This window comes from Dreissena polymorpha, chromosome 1, assembly GCF_020536995.1.
Source record: "Dreissena polymorpha isolate Duluth1 chromosome 1, UMN_Dpol_1.0, whole genome shotgun sequence".
Classification (NCBI taxonomy): Eukaryota; Metazoa; Mollusca; class Bivalvia; order Myida; family Dreissenidae; genus Dreissena; species Dreissena polymorpha.
This window is the reverse complement of record NC_068355.1, coordinates 201,495,967-201,520,627: the sequence shown is the minus strand read 5'-3', so window position 1 is coordinate 201,520,627 and position 24,661 is coordinate 201,495,967. Positions and strand designations below refer to the sequence as shown.

The following is a 24,661-nucleotide window of genomic DNA, read 5'->3' as shown; positions in this document are numbered from 1 at the left end:
ATTATACCCAAAATTGATATTTTAACAGGTCGTCATGGCGAAATAGATATGGTGTCCTCCATACGATCGGGAGTTCATGAGTTCTCCACTGCTGGAGGGTTCTTTTGATTTCCAACTTTGACACAAGTACTGGTTCTACCCATGAAACGGACTGTGAATATGTAGTCTGAATATGCTTAATGATGCTCAAAATTTACCTTTGACCACAAAGTGAAAACTTTAATATTACAGGTACGGTGCTGAGGAAAGGATTCTCCAGCGACAGACCAGAGATTTCAATATGGTATCTATATTTGGTGCGTTATTTTACTATTGCATGACTTGATAGTTGTACAAACAGTTTGGACCCGACAGTTGATTTCTTATGTGTGAACTTGGCCGTCGAAAAAGGGAGACAGTTGTTAACACTTTCCCAACTAAGAGCTAAGTTAAAATTGCTACGTGCAAACAGCATAAAACCAGAACAGACTGCGAGTAACTCGCAGTCTGTTCAGGATCATGCTGTTTGCTGCTTATCAGTATCTAATAGTTGGAACTGCAACCTTGACTACTTGGATCTTGTACGAAATGCCTTAAATTAAATTTAACCTTGCAAGTGACTACAAATACGTCAAAATACGTATGCAAGTGGTAAAGGGTTTAAAGCAAACATCTAACGGGGTCACTAGTTCAAAAGTCAAGGTCACTGTGACCTCTCAAAAAATAAATTAACAAGAGCACCGCATAACGGGTGGCAACGCTCGGCTGCGAAAGCTTGGCAGAATACATTTTTTTAGAGGTTAGTGACCTTGACCTTTGACCTAGTGACTCAAAAAGGGGTGTGGTGCGTAGAACTCATCAAGGTGCATCTACATATGAATTTTCAAAGTTGTAGGTGGAAGCACTTTCCAATTTTAAAGTTTTAGCACGACTCCTACGGCGGTACGGCGGACGACATGACGAGCTGGCTATGACAATACCTCGGGTTTCCTCCGAAAATAGCCGAGCTAAAAATGAACATTTAAACCTTAATTGATATCTTTGTAACAAGTGAATCGCCGTATCAAAATGGAATTTTGGACAATAATGTTTAAATTGCAATATTTACTATTACGTAACAGTACGGGACGCTGGTAATGGCTTACTTTGAGTTTTCATCTAAAGTGCGACCAAGACATTTGTGGTAGAAAGTTAGTAAGGCAGTACGCCGTCTAGTCATGTGGACAGCTGTTATGCCGTTTGAGCTAGGAAATATGTGCTCAATAGGACACGCCTTGTTTTCACGGCTATCATTTGTGGTAATATTTTAGTGCTACCACATTTTCTCTTAAAACAAGGGCTGTTTGTAAAACATGCATGCCCCCCATATGGGCTCTCCGTTGTAGTGACAGCCATTGTGTGAATATGTTTTTTGTCACTGTATGTCAATGACCTATGAAATGTATCCAATTAATAGTGCAAAAACCAATCAGGACCTATACTAATCAATTATATCCATTATATGATAGAGTCTTTGATTTTTTGGATTCCTTTCACACATTTTGACTTATTTGACAATATGTGAAACGTGCACACAATTTGTAATGTTTTATTTATTAATGGTAATGAAACATGTTATTTATAGCAGTTAACTCCCCTAGTCAATGACCACCATAGATAGCAATGCAATCTGATTAAAAATAGCCAAGGCTAGTGTTGTGTATTGGGCAAATGTATACAAGTGCAACTTGACCACATGACCAGTATCATGTGTTTACCACACACAGAAGTCAGTTATGTAATAGACCATTTATTCCGCTCCCAACTTTGGCCACTTGCCAAGATACTGACCAGTATCAGATGGGTTGTGAAACTGTGTAAACAGTGAACACCAGTCCATGTAATACTGGCCTACCACTTGTACTAGTTGATTTGGAGTTAATACAGTAATGCATGTACAAATGAGACACTAAGCTCAAAAGTTAAAAATATTGACTGGTAAAGCAGTACATTGTACTGAAATCAAAGTTGCCATGGAAACAGTTTCATTGAACTGTTCATTTGATACAACAAAACACAGTTGGTACACTTGGCTCATCTAAAGATCAAACAACAGGCTCTCCAGTGCATTAGAAAATTACATGTATATTGGCATAAACACAATAGCTGTATTTAATTAGATGCATTCCACTTCCATTATGTACAAAAAATTTATGAACAAAGTCCCACATATTTATTTGCATTGTTTTATAAGTAGTCTTAAACAGATTTTGACTTCGGTACGATTGTTGGACATTTTGGATAGTAAAATAATTGTACATACGAAAAAATTAGGAGAAACAAAATTTGGATAAGAAAGACACAAAAGAACAAGAATATGAAAGAAAAAAAAATAGGTTTGGAAAAATGTTCTTTTTTTTTGGAATGCTACATCTTTTTACACTGCAATGTGATTGAGAAAACAAAGTGGTGTGATGCATATTGCTACATGTTATTGTAATTTATTCCAAACAGCAATACCAAATATGCCCTCTTGATAAAACAAAACAAAAAATTGGGGGGGGGGGGGGGTTGGGGCGTGGGAGGATAAGGGTGAGAGGGGGTATAATTCGGGGTGAAGTAATTAATTTAATAAGATGTTTAAAAAAAATGTGATGGGGTGAGGGGGGCTGGGGGCGGACGTTGACCTTTGACAAAGTGACCTGAAAATCAATAGGGGTCATCTGCAAGTCATGATCAATCGTGACCTTGACCTTTAACCTAGTGACCTGAAAATCAATAGGGGTCATCTGCGAGTCATGATCAATCTACCCATGATGTTTCATGATCCTAAGCGTATGCGTTCTTGAGTTATAATCCGGACACCATTTTACTATATTTGGGTCACCGTGACCTTGACCTTTGACCTAGTGACCTGAAAATCAATAGGGGTCATCTGCAAGTCATGATCAATCTACCCATAAAGTTTCATGATCCTAAGCATATGCGTTCTTGAGTTATCATCCGGAAACCATTTTACTATTTCGGGTCACCGTGACCTTGACCTTTGACCTAGTGACCTGAAAATCAATAAGGATCATCTGCGAGTCATGATCAATCTACACATGAAGTTTCATGATCCTAGGCGAATGCGTTCTTGAGTTACCATCCGGAAACCATTTTACTATTTCGAATCACCGTGACCTTGACCTTTGACCTAGTGACCTCAAAATCAATAGGGGTCATCTGCGAGTCATGATCAATCTACCCATGAAGTTTCATGATCCTAAGCGTACGCGTTCTTGAGTTATCCGAAAACCATTTTACTATTTCAGGTCACCGTGACCTTGACCTTTGACCTCAAAATCAATAGGGGTCATCTGCGAGTCATGATCAATCTACCTATGAAGTTTCATGATCCTAGGCGTATGCGTTCTTGAGTTATTATCCGACAACCACCTGGTGGACGGACCGACATACCGACCGACCGACATGAGCAAAGCAATATACCCCCTCTTCTTCGAAGGGGGGCATAAATATCATGATGCGTAAAAAAGTTGGGAGCGAAAAAGTTGTGCGTGCCACAATTTAACAGTTTACCTCATTTAGTGTAGCATGGACATTTAAAAAAGAGACGGACGATAAACGTATCTCCTCATGGTGAGCATTTGTGGTACGTTTACCTGTAGGTTACGTTGAAATTGCATGATGAACGACAAAGCGAGTCCCGACGAGCTGTTAATATTGTTTTATTAGAGACTTGAACGCCTGTCCCCTATCTTTGGCATTGTTCTTAGACCTTAACAATTGACCACTGTTCATACCGACGAAACCTGCGTCATTAAGGCAGCGCTGTTACGTATACGGTGCTTCAGTTTCCCGTTAAGAGATTTTTGGAAACTGAGAACATGTTCGATGACCATATTTTCATTTTAACACCGGAGTTTAATTTACTGTTTGTGTTATGTAGTCTTTTTTTATATAGATATTTATGAGGAATAAATAAAGTACACTTTCGCATGTAAACACTTGTACATTTTTTGCTAGTTACATCAGCAGCCTTACCTAACCTAGGCCTATACAATGGCATCATGAGCAAAAGTAGAGACCTCAAAATACGTTGAACCGAGTAGTATCGTATCACCCTATCACCATGGCATGTGTCGATAAACTAATAACTTGATATTTAATATGCAGAAACCACCAAATTTCGATTTTATTTAAGATTGCGATTATGCTATAACCTTTTGACAATCATTTTAAAGAAATTCTGTGGTCAATATAGATACTCCTTGTCAGTAAACGTCATTTCAATACAAATCTCCAAGTCTTAAAAGAATACGGGTATAATAGAAGGTACACCATGAATATCGGTAAGCTAGTTATGTAAAACACGTCAGTTAATGTATCTTAATAAACTCTGAAAGTTAACAATAATGCATTAAAATTTCATAGGAGCCACAATTTACCTCTGACCATGTTATTCTCATTTCACTGAAACTTCTTACAATTTACGGACCAGAATAAGCTGTTATGTTCACATCAAATGTATTGTATTGTTAAAACTGTTCAAGTCGTGTATGCTCAAAAAGAATACTATTTTCAACTCATTCATAATAAATCATTGAAAAAAAATGAGAAAAAGTTCCATGATTGCAGCTTAAAATCGAATTAATTTTCTTACTGTTAATTACATTTTAAAGAGCAACACTTTCTTTATAGTCTAATGATGCAACAAATAAGCTATGCAATGATGGCAAATGCACTGTACTTGCCTCCACTTGCAATCATTTTTACAGTATGTTAACAAAGAATAAGAACAGATTGCCAACATTTTATTTATAAAACAAAACAACAGCACAGTGAAATACTTTGCATTAAATAACACAACAGCAATAACCATGCATTTATTTCATGTAAGTATAGACGAACGTTATGAATTTAGCCGATCAAAATATACCATGTTCTTAAAACGTCCGTTTTTGTATGCAAGCATATTGTTTTATTAAAGCCAATATTTTCGATCATATAATTTTCTTTTTCAAAACAGATAACACTAGGAGTCAAGAACTAGAATACAAGTTCAGAAGTTCAGAAGTTGCCCCATTAATGCAAAAGGTACCATATGCCTTCAAAAGTCAATGTCACATGGTACCTTTTTGCACCAAGGGGGCGATATAGACTGATCTGTGATTATAGTATTCAGGGCTTTTTTCCTTCTTAATCAATAGCAGTTCTTTTTGTTTGTTTTTTTTGGGGAGAAATTTCCAACGATTTTAAAAAGTCAGCGCCTCATTTTTCACAATTTTAAAATGCTCAGGACTCAATTTTCAAAAAAAGTAAGTGGGAAAAGGCTGCTTTACAAAGATAGGGGAAAAGCCCTGTACAGTAAAATGGGAATAATGTGATCCAATTATTACAACACCAACTCTAAATAAATCAAACACAAAAAATTACAGAAGAAGGGAGAAAAACTTTCGTAGAGAGATGGTTATAGAGCTATGAATTCACGAATTGGTTGGCCAGTTTCTTACATTCGACGTATTTGCCTAGGTTGTACATTCCATGCGATTTGATCTGCTTCAATAATTGGGACAAATGTTCTCAAAAAGTTTCATTGGGTAATAGATGTTACTTAGTTTTTCACACGCTTATTCTTTAACTTTGTCTCCGACCAACAGGGACCAAGTTTTTAACTTTGCATACCAAGTAATTGACAAATATCAAGTTTGATGCTCATTGGCGAACACATGTGGCCTATAGCGACAATTGACGTCAAATAATAGACTGTGACCTTGTCTCCGACAAAAAGGGACAAAGTTTTAAACTTTGCATACAAGTAATTGACAAATATCAAGTTTGATGCACATTAGCAAACACATGTGGCCTAAAGTGACAATTGATGACAAATAATAGACAGTGATCACAAAGTCTCACCATGAGCCCGTTAAGCTCAATTGCGCTAAACACAAGTTAACAGTACCTCGACATCTAAACACAACATTTGACACATTTCAACAATTTAGTGTTTGTACAATTGCTTTCAAATACAACGTATGCTTGTGTCTCTTCTTGTGGAGGTCTTTGAAGAATTACAAGTCTTTGTTGGTTTTTCAGAATGAAAGATAACTTCATCTAACCTGTTTATCATCAGCAAAATCCTCATAGAGTGCCTCCTGTTATCACGATTATCAACACAGGAATGTTTCTCTATCCGATTTAACATCCTCGGGACAACCAGTGGCATCAAGGTCAGACAAGTCTGTTCTTAACAAATGCACTAAAATGGATTGAGGGCCCTGAGTGGAAACACTTGCAACACCACTCAAGGGAATGTCAGCATCGTCTATGTCCACAGTTCCACTCTCAAACATGCCGTGCACGTTTCTGCAGTGGTTTTTGAGGTGATGTTTCAGGCGAAAGGCTCGCCCACACACGTGACATCGGTACTGGCGTTCATCTGTATGGCTCTTCATATGGCGCCGTATGGCCCACTGGTTTGGGAACGCTCGCTCACAGACTGGACACTTCGGGAACTGAGCCGGCTCCAGATCTAAAAATACACAAGAACAAACATTCAAACTTATGTTTTTACCATGATGCAGCTTCTAAACAGTAAATCTTATGCAGGTTCCTATGTGTAATAGAACCATGTGATTGGAATCCAAACACCCGACTATTCTAGGACACTACTTCAAAGCATTCATGTACTTTGCATCAATCAAAAGCATGAATGTTCCAGAGGGCAAAAGGCCATAGGTTGGCAACCTGACATCAGAATTTTTTTTCAGGGGTGGGATTTAAGAACCACCCAAGGGGAGGTAAATGCCTGACCCCCCTCACAGAGTTAAATTAATCTCTTCATTTTTTAAGAAGATTCAGCAAAGTTAAGAAATATTCGTTTAAAGTTTGACGTTGAAAAGAAGAAAATCAGCTGAAAGGTGAAACGCACCTTCCAAAAGATTTAAGCATAAAGGGCATTTTTATCTCCTGCATTATCAGATTAAAAGGATATTTGAGAACTAACAAGAGTGCCAAACTGTCACAAGATACGCCCGTATTAAGACTTTGGACAACTTGATAACTCCATGACCCATATTTGAACTTGACCTACATATCATCTACACAACTTCTGACCAAAGTTGGTGAAGATCTGATGAAAACTACTTCAATTAGAGAGCGGTCACCATGCTAAATGCTTGAAATGCACTAAGTGACCTAGTTTTAACCTGGCATGACCCATATTTGAACTTGACCTACATGTAGATATTGTCAAGACACAACTTCTTACCAAATTTGGTGAAGATCGGATGAAAACTACTTCAATTAGAGAGCGGACACCATGCTAAATGCTTGAAATGGTTTAAGTGACCCTGTGAACAAGTTTTTGACCCGGCATGACCCATATTCGAACTTGACCTAAATATTGTCTAGATACAACTTCTGACCAAGTTTGGTGAAGATCGGATGAAAACTACTTCAAATAGAGAGCCGTCACCATGCTAAATGCTGTAAATGCACCAAGTGACCCTATGACCTAGTTTTTGACCCGGCATGACCCATATTCAAACTTGTCCAAGATATTGTCTGAATACAACTTCTGGCCAAGTTTGGGGAAGATCAAATAAAAACTATTTGAATTAGAGAGCGGAAACTGCTGTGGACGCTGCCTGCCCACCGCCAAGATGAAACCATAATACGTCCTGTTTTTTTTTTAAACTGGCCGTTTTTTAAAAACGTTTTCATTTGCACTCAGTTGAAAGTATTTTGAGGTGTTCAATTAATATCAATGAATACTTTGTCACAAATAATCCATACATGTAGGCTTATCAGAACATTAACTTGAAACAGCATAATAAAGAAGAAATGTTTTGGATGCATCTTCTTTTATGTACGCATTCATGTCAAAGTACTTATTTAAAGTTGAAGTTTCGAGTCGATTGTGGCAGAAAAATGCCACCTCTTTGAAGCCGGTGTTTCAACTAACCAAAACCAATTTTATACTCTGCCTTTATTCCCGAATATATTAAAATTCAGAAACATTGTAACAATGTTTCACTGCAGCCTACTATTTCAAACTGCCCGCACTCTTGTAGCCATATTCTTTAATGACCAGAGACAAGTTTCATAAAGATTGGACAAAGCGTCTTTTAGAGTAACCTAGCATTATCTTAATTTTGTTTGACAGTGTTTTTGATGGCACGCATCCCAATTTCACAACTCTGTAGGGATGAACATTCACGAGGACAGAAAATATAAGTGGATGTTTTAAGTATTAATAATTAAAATGTTAATGACAAACGACACACAGCCGAAAAAGGTAAGGTGAGCTTTTCAAAAACAAGACACTGTCTAAAAACCATGTTTTCAACATTTTAATTATTAATTCAAATATTTGTGATATTCCAAGCAAGGTCTACAATGTATTTCCAAGATCAATTAATCAGTTGTCTCAAATGTTACATAAGCTTAATTCATTGCAAGAATGTCAATAAGGGTTTTCTCCAAAGACATTGTGACCAATTTATGGAACGCATGTTACCCCAATGTAAACTCCCTAGTTTTTTCTTGGATGCACATGACTCAAGATTCTGACTCGGCCAGGAAATTGTCCTCCATGTATACTTCTAGAGTGTTAACAAGGTTTATCTATAGCCATATAAGGAAAACTGCCATGCCCCCCGGCGGCCATGTTTTTCAACCAATCGGAACCATTTTTGAACTCGTCCAAGATATTATTGGGACACATGTTCTGACAATGTTTCATGAAGATCCGACAATAAATGTGACTTCTAGAGTGTTAACAAGGTTTTACTATAGCAAACTGCCACGCCCCCTGGCGGCCATGTTTTTCAATCGAACGGAACCATTTTTGAACTTGTCCAAGATATTATTGGCACACATGTTCTGAGTAAATTTCATGAAGATTGGTCAATAAATGTGGCCTCTAGAGTGTTAACAAGGTAAATGTTAACTACGCACAACGGACAAAAGGCGATCACAATAGCTCACCATGAGCATGTTGTGCTCAGGTGAGCTAACAAGAGCACTGCATAAGGGATGACATGCTCGACTGCCAAAGCTTGTCAGAATTTTTTTTAAGAGGTCACAGTGACCTTGACCTTTGACCTAAAATGGGTGTGGCGTGTAGAACTCCTCAAGGTGCATCTACATATGAAGTTTCAAAGTTGTAGGTGGAAGCACTTTGATTTTAGAGCCAATGTTAAGGTTTTAGCACGACACCGGCGGACGGCAGCAGACTGACAATACCTCGGGTTTTCTCCGAAAACGCCTCGCTAAAAAATGGGCGTGACATGTAGAACTCCTCAAGGTGCATGTACATATGAAGGTTTAAAGATGTAGGTGGGAGCACTTTGATTTTAGAGCCTGTTAAATTATTGAAATAGAGGTCAGTGACCTTGAACTTTACCTTGTGATCTAAAAATGGGTGTGGCATGTACTAATCAAATTGCATCTACATAAGAAGTTTTAAAGTTGTAGGTGGAAGCACTTTGCTTTTAGAGCCTATGTTAAATTATTGAAATAGAGGTCACAGTGTCCTTAAACTTTGACCTAGTGACCCAAAAATGGTTGTGGCGTGTAGAACTCGTCAAGGTGCATCTACATAAGAAGTTTCAAAGTTTATGGTGGAAGCAGTTTGATTTTTGAGCTTATGTTGATGTCTTAAATAGGTCACAGTGACCTTGAACTTTGACCAAGTGACCAAAAAGGCATGTAGAACTCATCAAGGTGCAGGTGCATATGCAGTTTCAAAGTTGTAGGTTTAAGCACTTTGATTTTAGAGGCATTGTTCAAAACCTTTACAAGGGACAAAAATTGTCACAAAACCAGGTTTTCAATAAAAAATATTTATAACTAGAGCTTTTGTCACAGACTTGACATATACCCCCACATGCTGCATCGACACACAATATTTTGCATGCCGTCTTCACAAAACAAGAGAAGCTAATTTATGGCGATTTTTAAGAATTATTATGCAATTATCATGTTTGGCCATTTTGATTTTTGAACTCAAAGTATGACCTTGGAGATATTGACGTAATTCTTTCGGGCGACAAACCGTCCAATGATGGTGAACAAATGTGCTAAATGATTTTAAAATATCCTAATGAACAACATAGTTATGGCCTGGATAAGCTCATTTAAAGCCATTTTTGACCTTTGAACTCAAAGTGTGACCTTGACCTTGCAGATATCGACGTAATTCTTTCGCGTGAGACACCCTCCAATGATAGTGAACAAATGTGCCAAATGATTTTAAAATCTCACAATGAACAACATAGTTATGGCCATTTTTGACCTTTGAACTCAAGTGTGACCTTGACCTTTGAGATATCGACGTAATTCTACTGCGCGACACACGGTCTTATGATGGTGAACAAATGTGCCAAATAATTTTAAAATCTCACAATGAACAACAAAGTTATGGTCCGCCATTCCCCAATCTAATAACCAGTTTTTTTCTTCAATGTAAAACAATACCTTGGGTTTTCTCTCTCCGAAAACAGCAGAGCTAAAAATTGTCATAAAAATGTCTGCACGAAGTTTCTTTCAATTGTTTTACTAGAACATTTGGAGAGAATCTCACAAAGATGAACAGAAAAAAACTTGGAAACAATTATTTTAAAATATCAACTCAACCCTGAATATGTCAAGCACAGGATAATTTGACTAATGGATTTTAAACTATTGAAATCCCTGTTGAATGGACTTGTAGTAGCAGCATGTTCAGTCTGTTACTGCATGAAATATTTGAGATATTTGACAAGATTCAGGGCTAACTGACAGAAAGACATAGATATTATGAGAAATTCGGGGATGTGATTTCAGGACCACCCACGGAAGAATATGCTATGGGCCAAAAACAACAAGAGGGCCATGATTGCCCTGTATCGCTCCACTGTTTTTTTTATGCGAAAAAAACGTGCAATGCGCATGTGTTGAAATGTACCTAAGCATGTGAACTTTCTCTTTCTATCCCTCGTCCCACTGGGCGCTTACAGTTGGGTGAGCATTTTCATATATGGAAAAAGTTACTACCGTGTTAACTAAACAGACTTAAAAGCCCCGGAATTGTACAATTTAGGTACATTTATCTCTCCAAAAGATATGGTCATTCTTTCTATTTCACATATTTTTAGATGCTGAAGATCAAATCTATGCATTTGATTTGAAACAGTTCACAAGACTAATATGAATCAAAATGCCTTAACCCTTTACCAAACGACACATTTTGGACTATCACAATTTGAAAGAGATTGCAGACGACAATTAAATTGTAATGGAATCTGGAGGAAATGATCAGGTAGGGTAGAAATAATAGTGATAAAAGGAGAAATTGCTCTTGAGCAATTTCTCCTTTTATCACAATTATTTATAAAGTCGTCAGCTACAAACCTGTAAAATCCTGTCGAGTGTTTGGCAAAGGGTTAATAATCTCTGGTTTCTTTTTAAGAGCCTTTCACACATTTATAACAAATACAATAGTAGCATCTTTCTTTGTAAAGCTTCATCTCAAAATATAATTAGGGCTGTTTGTATAACATGCATGCCCCCATATGGGCTGTCAGTTGTAGTGGCAGCCATTGTGTGAATACGTTATTTGGCACTGTGACCTTGACCTTTGACCTAGTGATCTAAAAATCAATAGGGGTCATCTGCGAGTCATGATCAATGTACCTTTGTACCTATGAAGTTTCATTATCCTAGGCATAAGCGTTCTCGAGTTATCCAGAAACCATTTTACTATTTCGGGTCACCGTGACAAATTGACCTAAAAATCAATAGGGGTCATCTGCGAGTCATGATCATTGTACCTATGAAGTTTCATTATCCTAAGCATAAGCGTTCTTGAGTTATCATCCAGAAAACCATTTTACTATTTTGGGTCACCGTGACCTTGACTTAGTGACCTGAAAATCAATAAGGGGTCATCTGCGAGTCATGAACAAATTTGGTAAAGGACCATTAGATATCACTACATACCAAATTTAGTAGCCCTAGGCTCTATAGTTATGAACAAGAAGATTTTTAAAGTTTGCACAAAATAGGCCTTATTTAAGCATATGTTAATTTTTGTGACCCCTGGGGCAGGGTCAAAGTTGTCCCCAGGGGCATAATTTGAACAAACTAAGCAGAGACCTATTAGATGTCACTACATACCGAATTTGGTAGAAATAGGCCCAATAGTTATGGACAAGAAGATTTTTAAAGTTTGCATAAAATGGGCCCAATACAAGCATATGTTCAATTTTGTGACCCCTGGGGAACAGTCAAATTTGATCCCAGGAGCTTTATTTGAACAAACTTGGTAGAGGACTATAAGATGTCATTACATACCAAATTTGGTAGCCCTATGCCATACGGTTATGGACAAGAAGATTTTTAAAGTTTGCACAAAACAGGCCTTATATAAGCAAATTTTCAATTTTTGGACCCCCCTGGGACAGGATATAATTTGATCCCAGGGGGCATAATTTGAAGAAACTTGGTCGAGGACTATAAGATGTCACTACATACTAAATTTTTGATCCCCAAGGGCAGGGTCAAAGTTGACCCCAGGGGCATAATTTAAAGAGACTTGGTAGAGGACTATAAGAAGTCACTACATACCCAAGTTGGGAGCCCTAGGCCCTATGGTTATGGACAAGAAGATTTCTAAAGTTTTCACAAAAAAGGCCTTATATAAGCAAATTTTGAATTTTTTACCCCCGGGGCAGGGTCGAATTTGACCCCAGGAGCATAATTTGAACAAATTTGGAAGAGGTTCACCCGAGGAACATTCCTGAGAAATTTCATCAGAATTGGACCAGTAGTTTAGAAACGGACGGACGCATGACTGACACAGGACCACGACATAAGCCCTGCCCGCTGGCCTCTGGCTAGAAGCTAAAAATTAAGTCCGTTTCTGGTCGCCCAACCTTGTCTCCCAAACTGGCACTGACCAACACCTTTTTATTGGGGTTGCCAAAAACAATAAGAAGAAAATTGTTCATTTTTGTTCATATAAGGTGTAATAGAAAGCAAAGCATATATCTACGTGTATTTCTCATTATTAGCTTAAGGCCACGACTTATATTTCTTGGGTTACAAAACCGCCGACCCTAATTTTTGGAAAATGGGGAAAAAATTAAAATAAAAAAATCGTCTTTTTTTATATATTTTATTCCCGACCGCACTGAAAAGCGAGCGAAACGAGAAAAAAAATGATCCGGTTTGAGTACGTTTGCGATTAATCATGTAAGTACAATCAACGATTGGTTCACATAAATTACAGAGATCGGGATATTTTTCAATGTGACACAGTATGTACCAGTCCTTTTATGGGCACTTCTCAAAATTTATTTAATTACAGACAATAGGAAAATCAGCGTCCGTAAAATGTAGACCGCATCAAAATTTATTTCCGAGTCTGTGATGCAACTATATTGTTTAACATAATTATTATATTAAACAAACCGATATTATAGTAGATAAAAAAGTATTACCTTGCAATTTGATAATTAGTATAAATAATCCAATAAAACACTGCCATTATTTACGATATATATGTTTAGGAATTTTGTAAACACGTCCACCATAGTTTATAGGAACTGTACAGAAAGTTTGGAAATCGGAACAAATCGGTATATCTCGGAAAATCATTGATAAATGTATTTGTCGTTTTAATGCTTAGGGCCGAGTAATTTCGGCAAATCGGAACTCAACTTGCGTAAAATACTAGCTAAATTAACCGTTAAACTCCGCCTCCGTTCTCTGCAAAAGATTCGAAGGCGGAGCTATGCACGTGCTATTATTAAATTGGAGGATTGCAATTTAGAAACAAACGAAGGATTGGTTCGGCATGTTGATTGCTAGACAAAGGAAGCCATTTTTTTCGGGGCGAAATTTGTCGCTTTATTGCTTCAGACAGCAAGCGGCTTTCCTTTGACGACGTCACACTGTCAATTCACACAACTGCACATTTTCGGAAGACTTTAACTGGCTCCTTGTTTACAATTCCAGTAAAAACACTTGCTAACATTAAACTTTGGATTAAATTATCAAAATAAAGCAAAAGCCAAGTTGTCAAATATGATTGTATTAATTCGCGTCAGTTCAAATAAGACGTTTTGCGTTGTAAATCAACGAGTTTTCATGAAAACAACAACTTAAACAAACATTATCGCGACGACGCAGGGATCGATCTACCTCGATTTTTTTTCATGGACGATGTCATATGTCCAATAAGAGCAAACACATACTATGTGTATGAGTAGTTTATCTTATATAAGATTTATGCAACGGGCATCGCATTGCGTAATGGTGCGCATCGAATTACGGAAATGAAGCGCAGTTTTTCGTTTTAATGGGAGAAGAACGCATGTCATTTAATGGAGTGTTTAAAATTGCCTGATGTTACAAAAGGTGCTTTTAGGTGACTCATTTCATTTGAAGATATAGATGTGTTTCATTGCATAATTTGATTTTTCGTATCTGTGTTAAGGTTATAAAAGATATGATGTCTTTGTTCTGATGTTATTAGTATTAACTTATTTTTCCAATGATGTTTTTTTTTTTCGACCGCCCGATGGACCATTTTCAAAATAATTTTTGTAACCCAATAAAAAAAAAGTCGTGGCCAAAGTAGCCTTCCATTCAAGTACCAGACAAAAAAATGTTTCCTACCTACCGACCTTTTTCTTTTCTCCAAGCAGACCAGAAATGGACCTATTTCTTTTTAGCCTTATCCCTCTTACAAGATTCAACTAAACTTGTCATTTTATTTAGGTCAAAGTTTGTAGCTATTTATAAAATATTTGAAACATTTCCATGAGGAAAACAGTTGCAAGGAGGATAAATCACACCCCTGGAGGATATTACATGAAATTCTAAGTCTACATATTCATGCATAATTCACAATTAAGTTGCACACCAGGTGATAGTCGGCACAGCTCCGCCCACCAGCCCACACACAGCCTCGTGCTTCTTCATGTGGTGTTTCTGGGTGAATGTGCGCTCACATCGCAGACAGACGTACGGACGCTCGCCCGTGTGGCTACGGGAGTGCCTTCGCAAGGCCCACTGGGAGGGAAACATCTTAAAGCACACTGGGCATGGCGCCATGTAGTCTGCAAGTATAGCCCCCGCATTCCAAACATACTATACATTCTCTTTATTCAGTTTTGAATTTATTCTTAGTTCAGGCCTTTTTAGCCATTAACAAACCCTTTCCCCAAGATAAAATAGTTATTAAGACTAAAGCGTTTTTCCCTAAAAAAAAATCAGTAGATTTTTGCAGCTAACAAAATCTAGAAATTGCATTTTTCCCAGCATGGACAGAAAGGCTTGAAGTCATTCCTTTGTTAGGGTTTGATCCAAGTCAATTACTAATTATGACCACAAATCAAGTAGCATAAAATATGAAATTATACCCACAACAAAAATAAGAAAAAAGGCTCTTAATCATTACAAAATTCAAGATGACACAAAAATAAATGGAAATAAAACCTACCATGCATGCATTCAGTTGGCTCCTCTAAACTTCTTTGATTGCTCGCTTGTAGCATGGAAACCCTCTTGTTACCCCTGCTTGTACTATAACCTCGTAATTTCCCTTAATCAGGGGTGTGATTTAAAAACCACCTAAGAGGAGGAAAATGCCCTATCCTCCCCCCCCCCCCCTACAGGATTTAGTTAAATTTAAAAGGATTCTTAAAATAAGTTTGACTTTTAAAAGATGAAATCAGCTGAAAAGGAAAAATCACACCCTTGCTTAAAAGTGACCCAATGATTCGCCTTACCAAGAACAGAGAACAGGTTATACACCTCCCTAACAGCCCCACTTCATATAAAAGCAACAGTGAACAGAAAACAATTTATTTTTGTTAAGTTTGTAAAACATCTTTTGTCTCGATCTCCTTTTCTTATGTCTATGCACCTTGAATATGCAACGTTTTTGCTTGATTTACAGTTCGCTTTCTGAAATGTCTCTGAAGCTATGATTATATGCCAATTTGTTTAACAAATTTTTTTATCTTATGAAATGTCATTGGGCTTTAAATGTATGCTTATTATGTGATTTTTAAGATGGTGCTTGAGAACAAAAGACTTTGAGCAAATGGTACAGAAGTATGGCCTTTCCCCTGTGTGGATCCTCAAATGGCGCTGCAGATCCTTCTTGGCTTTGAAAACCTTTGGGCAGAAAGCACAAGCATGCTTCCCAGAACTAGGGGTCATCGTGTTTACACCCCCCAGTCCCTGCCTCACTGCACCTACAAGATGCAGGGGGTTTCATTAAGACCCAGTAGGCGGGAAAATTATCAAATTATATCAACATTAATGACTTGAAGGCTTGAGAAAAAAAGTATTCCCCTCCTTGTGCAAAATAATCCGCCTACTTAACAACTTAATGAAACCCCTTTTGTTAGTTCTCACCTGTCATCCACTGTCATGACAATCAAGGTACTTACCTCACCGACCAATCATCTATCATGGAACCACATGTGCTATCTTTTTTTAACCTTACCTGACCGTTTGCTTGATGTAAAAAAAATCAAAATTCTGACTCGAATGCTTATACAAACACAGTGACCTTGAATTTAATTATATTCAAAAACAAACACTAAAGGATTAATTTGGAAAAATGACGAACATTTCATAAAGATGAGTATTTGATAATAAAAGAACTGTAACCGACGTTCCTCTTTTATCTTTTTGTGTGTGCAAATACACACAGAAGTGAAGATTAACACTTCAGTTAACAAAAACATAGGTTACAGTTATCCTCTACCTAATAAATCATACTTAATTAGAAGGCCACACTGTGTATTATATACTATCATTTCAAGCATTATTTAAATATTTTTTAATTTAAAGAATAGATTAAGTGAAAGAAAGATAGAATACCAATACATTACCGTTCACTGCTGTAGACAAACATGTCTGTAGAATTGCATTGCAAATGCAGCATTCCATGTAGAAAGTTTACTACATGTTAAAACTACTTCTCTTCCTCATTTCTTGTTTACATTGCAAGACATTACTACTTACTCTGGTTCATGTACAAACTGACTCATGGTCAGGGTTATACAAAACAATAATAAAAAAATAAATGAAAACACATTTTCACAACATTATTAATTTATAAATCATTTTTCAGGAAAACTTTAATTTCTCTATTGTACAATTTTTTGAGTTTGTTTTTAATATTTGAAACACCCCTTCATAAAGAAAATGTATCACTAAAGCATGAAAACCTTGACATGGAAGAGAAGTGGAGTGCATTCAGATCACCTTTAAACCTGTTACCATACCTGTAATCTGACATACATTTAGACTTCCCTTCCATTCAGATGGTCTTCAAGTAAACTTATGAAAATATAACTTACACACAGTATCAAAGAACTAACCACTATTAAGACATTTGAGTAAGAATGTTACAAAAATGGTCAAGGCAACAAACAACAAATTGCAAGCAAACCATAATATACCAATCAAATTATCAGGTTAAGAACAATTTGCATTAAGTTAATAAAATCATGAACAGAAATGATGTTTAATCAAACATATACCTACCATTCCCCAGATACTTTTACCATTACCATACCATGAAATGTGATAGTATAAACTGGTTTCCTTTCTGATTCTGCTCTCTTGTGCTTTCTTGCAAGTATCACATGACTGTAATCAGTTTACAGTTCACTCCTTGCCCTTGCAAACAGCTTCGATTGTAATGAAATATTGCTTTGTGCAATATGTTCATTTTGCACGTTTGTTTATCAACCAATGTGTGAATGACACAATGTTCACATTCAAGTTAATGTCCAAGAACACTTCTCTAATGTATAGCACAAATACATACCTGTTGATAATGTTACACATATGGTTTGGGTTTCATAAACAAACTGTGTCAACTGTTCGATCACATTCAGTAATTAAATCCACAGCACAGTTTGGAATTGCAAATTCCAAGCCAGTGCCAAAAAAAATCTGCACTGCATGGAGCTACATGGCGACATATTCAGAATCAATTAACATATACGTCAATGTCTTATGGTTATAACCAAAAAAGTACGGCACCATAATTAATTATCATACTTTCAATATCATGTTACTTCAAAACTTATACAAGTCACAAGTTAATAAAATGCAACAATTCATCAAAATAATCACGCCTGTATACTTTCAGGCCATTAAAATAGATCAATATGTATAATTGTTAATATTAATCAACATATAGCATAATAGCAAGCCACTTTGTAAGGCTTAAATAAAGGATATTCTCAAATTTAAAACAAGAAAAACAACAGTATTGGTTCTTTAAATTAAGAACAGCCTTGCTTTGATCTCAATAAGTTACAAAATACATTAATAAAAGAGCAATTATTTTGTATTTAAGAATTTTGTCTGAAAATGTGAAACAAAAAACTACTCTTAAAATGTGTAAGAAACCATGAAGGCTGCTGCTATAACTGATAGAACCAACAGTGCTCAATTCACATTGTAACCATGGCAATCTAGGGCTGGCATTATTGGAAAACTGTATAAGTACGTCCGATAGTTAATAAATAATGTCCACAATGGAGCGAACCATGGCAATACAGTAGGTCCAATATTGATTATTGAAAACCATAGACCAGACTCGGTTTAATGGAAAATTCAGTAGTTCTGCAGGCTGCAAGTCTTCAAGTTTGCTGCAAGCCAACTGGCAATATCGGACCAATATTAAGCTATGATTAGAAACTGGACCAGATTCGGTGCTGTTTAATGAAAATTTCATTGATATTCTGTATGCTGTTTGCTGCTAACACCAGTGCATTCAGTTTTGTCGTTCAATCTAGTCATAATTAAGAAATGTTTATTAAAAACAAATAATAATAATATTGCCAATCACATTTAAAACATGGCTGCCATAGAAGCAAATGATTTGAGCACTGTTCACCATTTTCCAGACTGTTTCTGATGGATAAAAAATTATCTCCCAACATAATTTGGTATAGTTTCCTGTAAAATGTGGCCACTGGTACACAATCATATGTATAATTGCTACTCTTGCATTGCATGGACAGACAAATTTCAGCATATACTCCAGCTATTATTTTGATCTACCTCCGGACAGATTTTGTGCCTTTAGATCTATCCCAATAACACCAAGTACTGGTTCAACCAAGACACGGACTCTTGACATTTAAGTAAGACTTGGGCTTTCAATGCAATGAAGCTCATATAAAAGACTGACTTAGGAATGCTATGACGAAGTCTTTCTCTATCAGATCTTGTTTGCCAATCTGACTGAAACTTTCTACTGCATACAGATTCGTCCATGGGACAATTTACACACCATTTAAACATTTTGAAGTTTAAAAACTTCCCATGAAGAATTAAAGAGATAAATAAACCAAATCATACAACAGCGTGGAAAATGGTGTAAAAAAAGAAAGAAAATGTAACACTTACTGTATCCCTGCTGCCCTGTCATGTCTGCCTGGGAACCAGTAGCACCAGTTGGGTCAAAGTTCATTCCCATAGCATTAGCCCCCCAATCCTGGGGTTGCATGGGTCTCCCAGGCTCTACACCAGTGATTTCTAAGTCCATTTCCGCTTCAGATATTGCTTCGAGTTTAACACTGACGTCTGGATCATGTTCACTGTTATCACCTGACACTAAACTAGACAAGTCTGCTCCTAAGCTAAGTCCTTCTTGATTCTGCTCGTTGTGTGATGAGGATGATTCTGAGTTTGCGTCGTCGGTTCCTGGTTCCGATTTCAAGTTCTGATGAGATGATGGTGAAGATGGCTGACTAGTTGCACTTTGGTTGGAGGTTTCGTCGTCCGGCTCTAACTTGATCGTTTGGCCATCAAGCTTGGCTGGTGACTTCATTGGAGATCTGACTGGGGAAGCTGCTGCACGGATGGGGCGGGTCACTGGATACGGCTGATGTCGCAACCCTCCCCCTGGAGACCGAAACTGTTGCCGCGGTGATCGTGCTGTGGCCTGGAAGCGAGGCATTGGTCCCCGGGGAGGCATGTAACCCATGGAGCCCGGCATGTTACCCATGGACTGAATGGATTGAGCTTGCTGTTGCTGCAATGCTAAGGAAGCTGCTGCAGCCTCTTGTGCCTTCCGCATTTCCTCCTCCCGATCCCTTTGTTCTTGCTCTTGCTTCCTCTTGTGGTGGCCTGATGAGAAACACAAATTATATGAGGTTCAACCTTATTTTCTTATTGTTGAGTCAAAATGAAATTGAATCACCAAAAAGAAGCCAACGTCATTCAGAATAAAAAGCAAGAGAAGTTTCAGGCCAATATTAAAACATATTGATAACACTGTTGTAAATAAAGTCATTTGTCTCGACAGGAATACTGATCAGCCTTGGACACACAAATAGAATCCATTTATAAGGATCATAAAAACACGGCCAATACTTACTTTTTAAGCAGTAGCCAAGGAACTGGGACTTGACGTCTTCGTGATCTTCAAGGAAGCCTTTGGCAGAGTCTGAGCCGAGATGACTCAGGGTACCATCAGCCACGCTGGCTGTAAGGATGATCGACTCCTCATTGGTGGCGCTTGCAAGTTGTTCAATCTGAAAACAAGAACTTTTTATGGTAACACTGATTGCAAGCTATTAAAAAATAATTTCTTTGTAGATCATATTTAAGAATTTTATGTCTCCTGCTGCTCCTGCAATGCAATTCTTAACATAAACTGCTCCTATTTTTAAAAGGATTTGCCATACATTTAGGACATTATCATTGATATTTATAAAAATGTATCGTTTCTTCAGTAATAGAAAGAGATTTCACAAACATACCAGTTGTTGAATCTGAGACTTTAGGACGGCCTTCAGTATAACGCGATAGCCCGGCACCTCTTTGATGACGTCCATGTCAGGTGTTGCCATCTTGGAATGTTGGTTGTGCTCAGATGCTGGAGTTTGATTTCTATATGTTGTTATGTAAGGAGCCGGATGAAGTAGAGGTGGACGTTTCTTCAAATTTTAAGATGGTAATCTGAAAAATAAAAAACAAACAGTTAAATCCAGAAATCTTGCACATCCGATAATCTTGCGCACTCTGCAGTTCCGAATGGTTTACTTAAGTGATAAATGGAATTCACATTTATAAGGATTTATGGGTTTAAAAAGTACGTTTTCCGTGCAAAATAAAATTTGATAATTACATTTTAACACAGGTTACATCAAAATTCTCCAAAATTATTAAGTTTCTCCTGATTTAACCAAATGCTTAGCATGTTTTAAAAAGTGTGCTACTTCAGCTCAATAAGAAGCCTTTCATTCCCCAAAAAAACTAGTTCTGGCTTCCATAACTTTAAATGTCGCTTTTTATGATTTTTGACTGGCGCGACTTTATAGTTATGGACCAACCCCATTAGGAAAGTCAACCAGAAATTCCCGAAAAGTTGACAGTTAACAAAGACCGGTCCAAAACAGCTTTTAAATGCAGTTGTTGGCCCAAATCAACCACTTGATCGAAAAGATTGACATTTTTATTTAACTGGTATATTCTTTCACAAAATACTATCTTAAACATTTAAAATTTATCTATTCTGCTCTTACATATCGCGAAAAACAGCGATGTGACAGACTTTCTTGAAATGCGAATCTCCCGAGATTTCACGGTCATATAACATTATTTCTATTTTTAGTAACAAACCATGTGCTCAAGTGTTTTCAAATTCAGAATGACATTTCCCGGTATTTTAATTATTCTGGCTTATTTTGTAAACAAATTGTAGTGTCAATACAAAGTCAAAGTAAATATTATATAAAACTACCTGATTCACAATGTAATCAGTCTTATAATCCACCAGACGTAAGTTGTTAATCACAAATAATAGATTTCAGAAAACGAAAGTAATGTTTACAATTTCAGCATAAAATGTCAAGGTTTATCCGAAAGTATCCAAATGAAAACTCGTCACGTGACAAAGCGACAATGGCGTCAAAATTGTGAATTTCAGACTGATTTTTTCAGAGTTATTTTCATCTATTGTAAGATGCATTTGAAACATTTGAACCTTAAAATATTCCTCGATGCAGTAATTTATATTCATTCACCAATATATGTAGAAATGTATCCAAGAAAATAAGCTTTCTTTGATTTATAGCGAGACATAAATATGTTACAACTCTGGTTGACTTTCGATACGGGGTTAGCTTCAGCGTACAGGTCTGTCAATACTATATAAACTGTATGCTGAAGTTTCTTTAGCTACGAAAAAACAAGCACAAATAAATCAGATAAGTGATGTATCGGTCCTTTCAAGACCCTTGAATGCATTTTTTACCCATGATGCATAAAAAATACCCCCCCCCCCTTGCCCCCTTCAAAAAAGGCGCGTAAAAAAATTACATCATGAGGGGTATGATAGCTTAACCCGATGACCAGATAGGGCAATGCATTTAATTTTTATAGCATCCCAAACATGACCCGATATGGTGTATTTCCCTGTGTGACATCCCCCTGACAAACAATTAGGTCCCTCCATAACCTGAACAAAGCCCGCCAAAAACGCAATAGTAAAACAAATTGCTTATCATTAATCGTTTCAGTAGTTATTTAATCTGAAGTCAATAAGGAATGTATAAGAGAAGCAAGCTCGTTTCTGGATGTAACTCCTGAGCATAGCTGCAGAAAACTGTGTGCAGAAAACTGCGAAGTCCAAAATATCGCTTAACCAATTAATTTCCAATTTAATGCCATCTCCCACTGAAGGTTTAGGCATACTTTGCCTTTTTCTGCTATTTAAATCAATTTTTACTTACAGGAGGTTATGTTTTAACGGAAAAATCGCGTAAAAAAAATTCAAAATCCAATATGGCGGACACTTGCAACGCTATCCCACGCTCTAGAGATAACTTGCCTTAAAATAATTGCCTAAAATATCTTGAAAATACATAACATTTCTTAACAAAAATTATGTTATATCTGCACAATATTATTTATTGCAACATAATGCACTAAATTTGAGTAATATATACAGAAAAATCTAGGTAAAACTTACAAGTTTTGCCACAAATATTCAGAGCCGGCTTCTTTCCACCTTGCCTTTGTCGTCCTTTCGAGATACTGATTCGAAATTGTCCAATCCGCGCCGAGATGTGAGCGTGAGACGCGCGGAATCAAGAGGCGCCGACGGGGATAATTATTAAAGGTTACAACCTACCAACTGTACACGTTAAAATATTTTCACACCGGCTTCCATATATAAAATTAAATATAAAAACATGGATTGTAATCGTGTAAAAATAGGAACGAAAACACTATAACATTTACACTGGCATTTACTTATCTAACCAGACCACTAAAGCCAGTAAATGATCCCTAATTACTTTTTATGATCTTGTGTCGATAATGAACACATATTACGCTGATTCAATATCCATTTACTGTAGTATGTGATATTATAAACTTTAACAATATAAAATCAGGAATTAAAGTTATAGCCCCAACTCATATGCATTGCATTGATAATAAAAACGATATAATAAATAAGATAACATAATTGTACAAGGTTATTATTGATTTCGATAGTCAGAATAGAACGATACATGTATGTGTATCTTGTTACTTTAAACATGCGGTTACTGACTAGAAATTAATTACGTACATTGCTTATTGTATTAAATAATAAGAATGTAAAACAAAACATTGGTTGGTATAACAATGTTCAATGCAGGCGTGTTTATACACTTACTATTCCAAAATTAAAAACATTTTACAAAAAGCCAAAAAAGTATATGAAAATTGCAACTTGTATTAAATTGTGTCTTCGGTGAATCTACTAAGTTAGACGGGCGCGGAGGCACATGCATAACTTCGAAACACACAAATCGCCGTTTCATTTGAGCCGCGTTCAGATAAAACTGGGCATGATGCATGTGCGTAAAGTGTCGTCCCAGATTAGCCAGGCTAAGCAGGGACGACGCTTTCCGCCTTAATTGGATTTTTGCTAAGAAGAGACTTCTTTTAAACGAAAAATGTCATAAAAGCGGAAAGTGTCGTCCCTGATTAGCCTGTGCGGACTGCACAGGCTAATCTGGGACGACACTTTACGCACGTGTATTAAGCCCAGTTTTCTCAGAACGCGGTTTGATTTGAAGGACTATGGTCCTCTTTGGTTATGAGAATTAGCTTCGTTTCGCTCGGTTGAATACACTAGCGACTTTTTGCCAGTGTGAAACCCTTCCATTTGTGTGTGATGTTTTGCAAGTGTACTCATTCTAACCCGTTTGATTTGAATTAATTTGCTCCGTTTTGTTTGTGTGAATCTACTCTTTTCTGTTTGTTCGAATCTGTTCCAGTACGGTTTTGTAGATATATTCCTTTTCGTTTATGTAAATTCTTTCCGTTTCTTTTGTATTTTTTTTTAATTCAATACTCTCCCTTGTAATTTATTTATTTATTGTCGTCAGTTTTATTTTTTTAGTATTTCCCCCAGTCTACACTGGGGAACATATTGTGTATGCCCTGTCTGTTTGTTGGTTTGTTTAACATTTGCCATAACTTGTTCAATATTGAAGATATCAACTTCATATTTGGCATGCAAGTGTATCTCATGGAGCTGCACATTTTGAGTGGTGAAAGGTCAATGTCAATGTCATCCTTCAATGTCAAATGTCAAATGTATGGGGTGGGGGGGGGGCGGGAATAGTGTTTCACAAACACATCTTGTTTTTAATATCTTACCGCTACCAGA

At 36.9% G+C, this 24,661-nt stretch overlaps 1 protein-coding gene across 17 annotated transcripts in view; it reads right to left on the bottom strand.

Annotated features, from left to right (window-relative positions):
- Nucleotides 1-23,118, bottom strand: part of LOC127864608 (zinc finger protein 1-like) — a 52,806-nt gene extending 29,688 nt beyond the window's left edge. For 15 of the 17 annotated variants that reach the window (XM_052404377.1, XM_052404387.1, XM_052404372.1 and 12 more), the window contains exons 1-4: nucleotides 22,967-23,118; nucleotides 20,754-20,952; nucleotides 20,369-20,525; nucleotides 19,396-20,118 (exon numbers count right to left, since the gene is read on the bottom strand). In XM_052404377.1, the coding sequence (XP_052260337.1) occupies nucleotides 19,396-20,118; nucleotides 20,369-20,525; nucleotides 20,754-20,843 (970 nt within the window). In that variant the 5' untranslated portion in view covers nucleotides 20,844-20,952; nucleotides 22,967-23,118. Of the gene's footprint in view, nucleotides 1-4,755; nucleotides 6,491-15,800; nucleotides 16,212-19,395; nucleotides 20,119-20,368; nucleotides 20,526-20,753; nucleotides 20,953-22,966 lie in introns of those variants that run through there. The other 2 variants (XM_052404376.1, XM_052404379.1) reach the window with 2 other exon arrangements.
- Nucleotides 23,119-24,661: the final 1,543 nt, after the last annotated feature.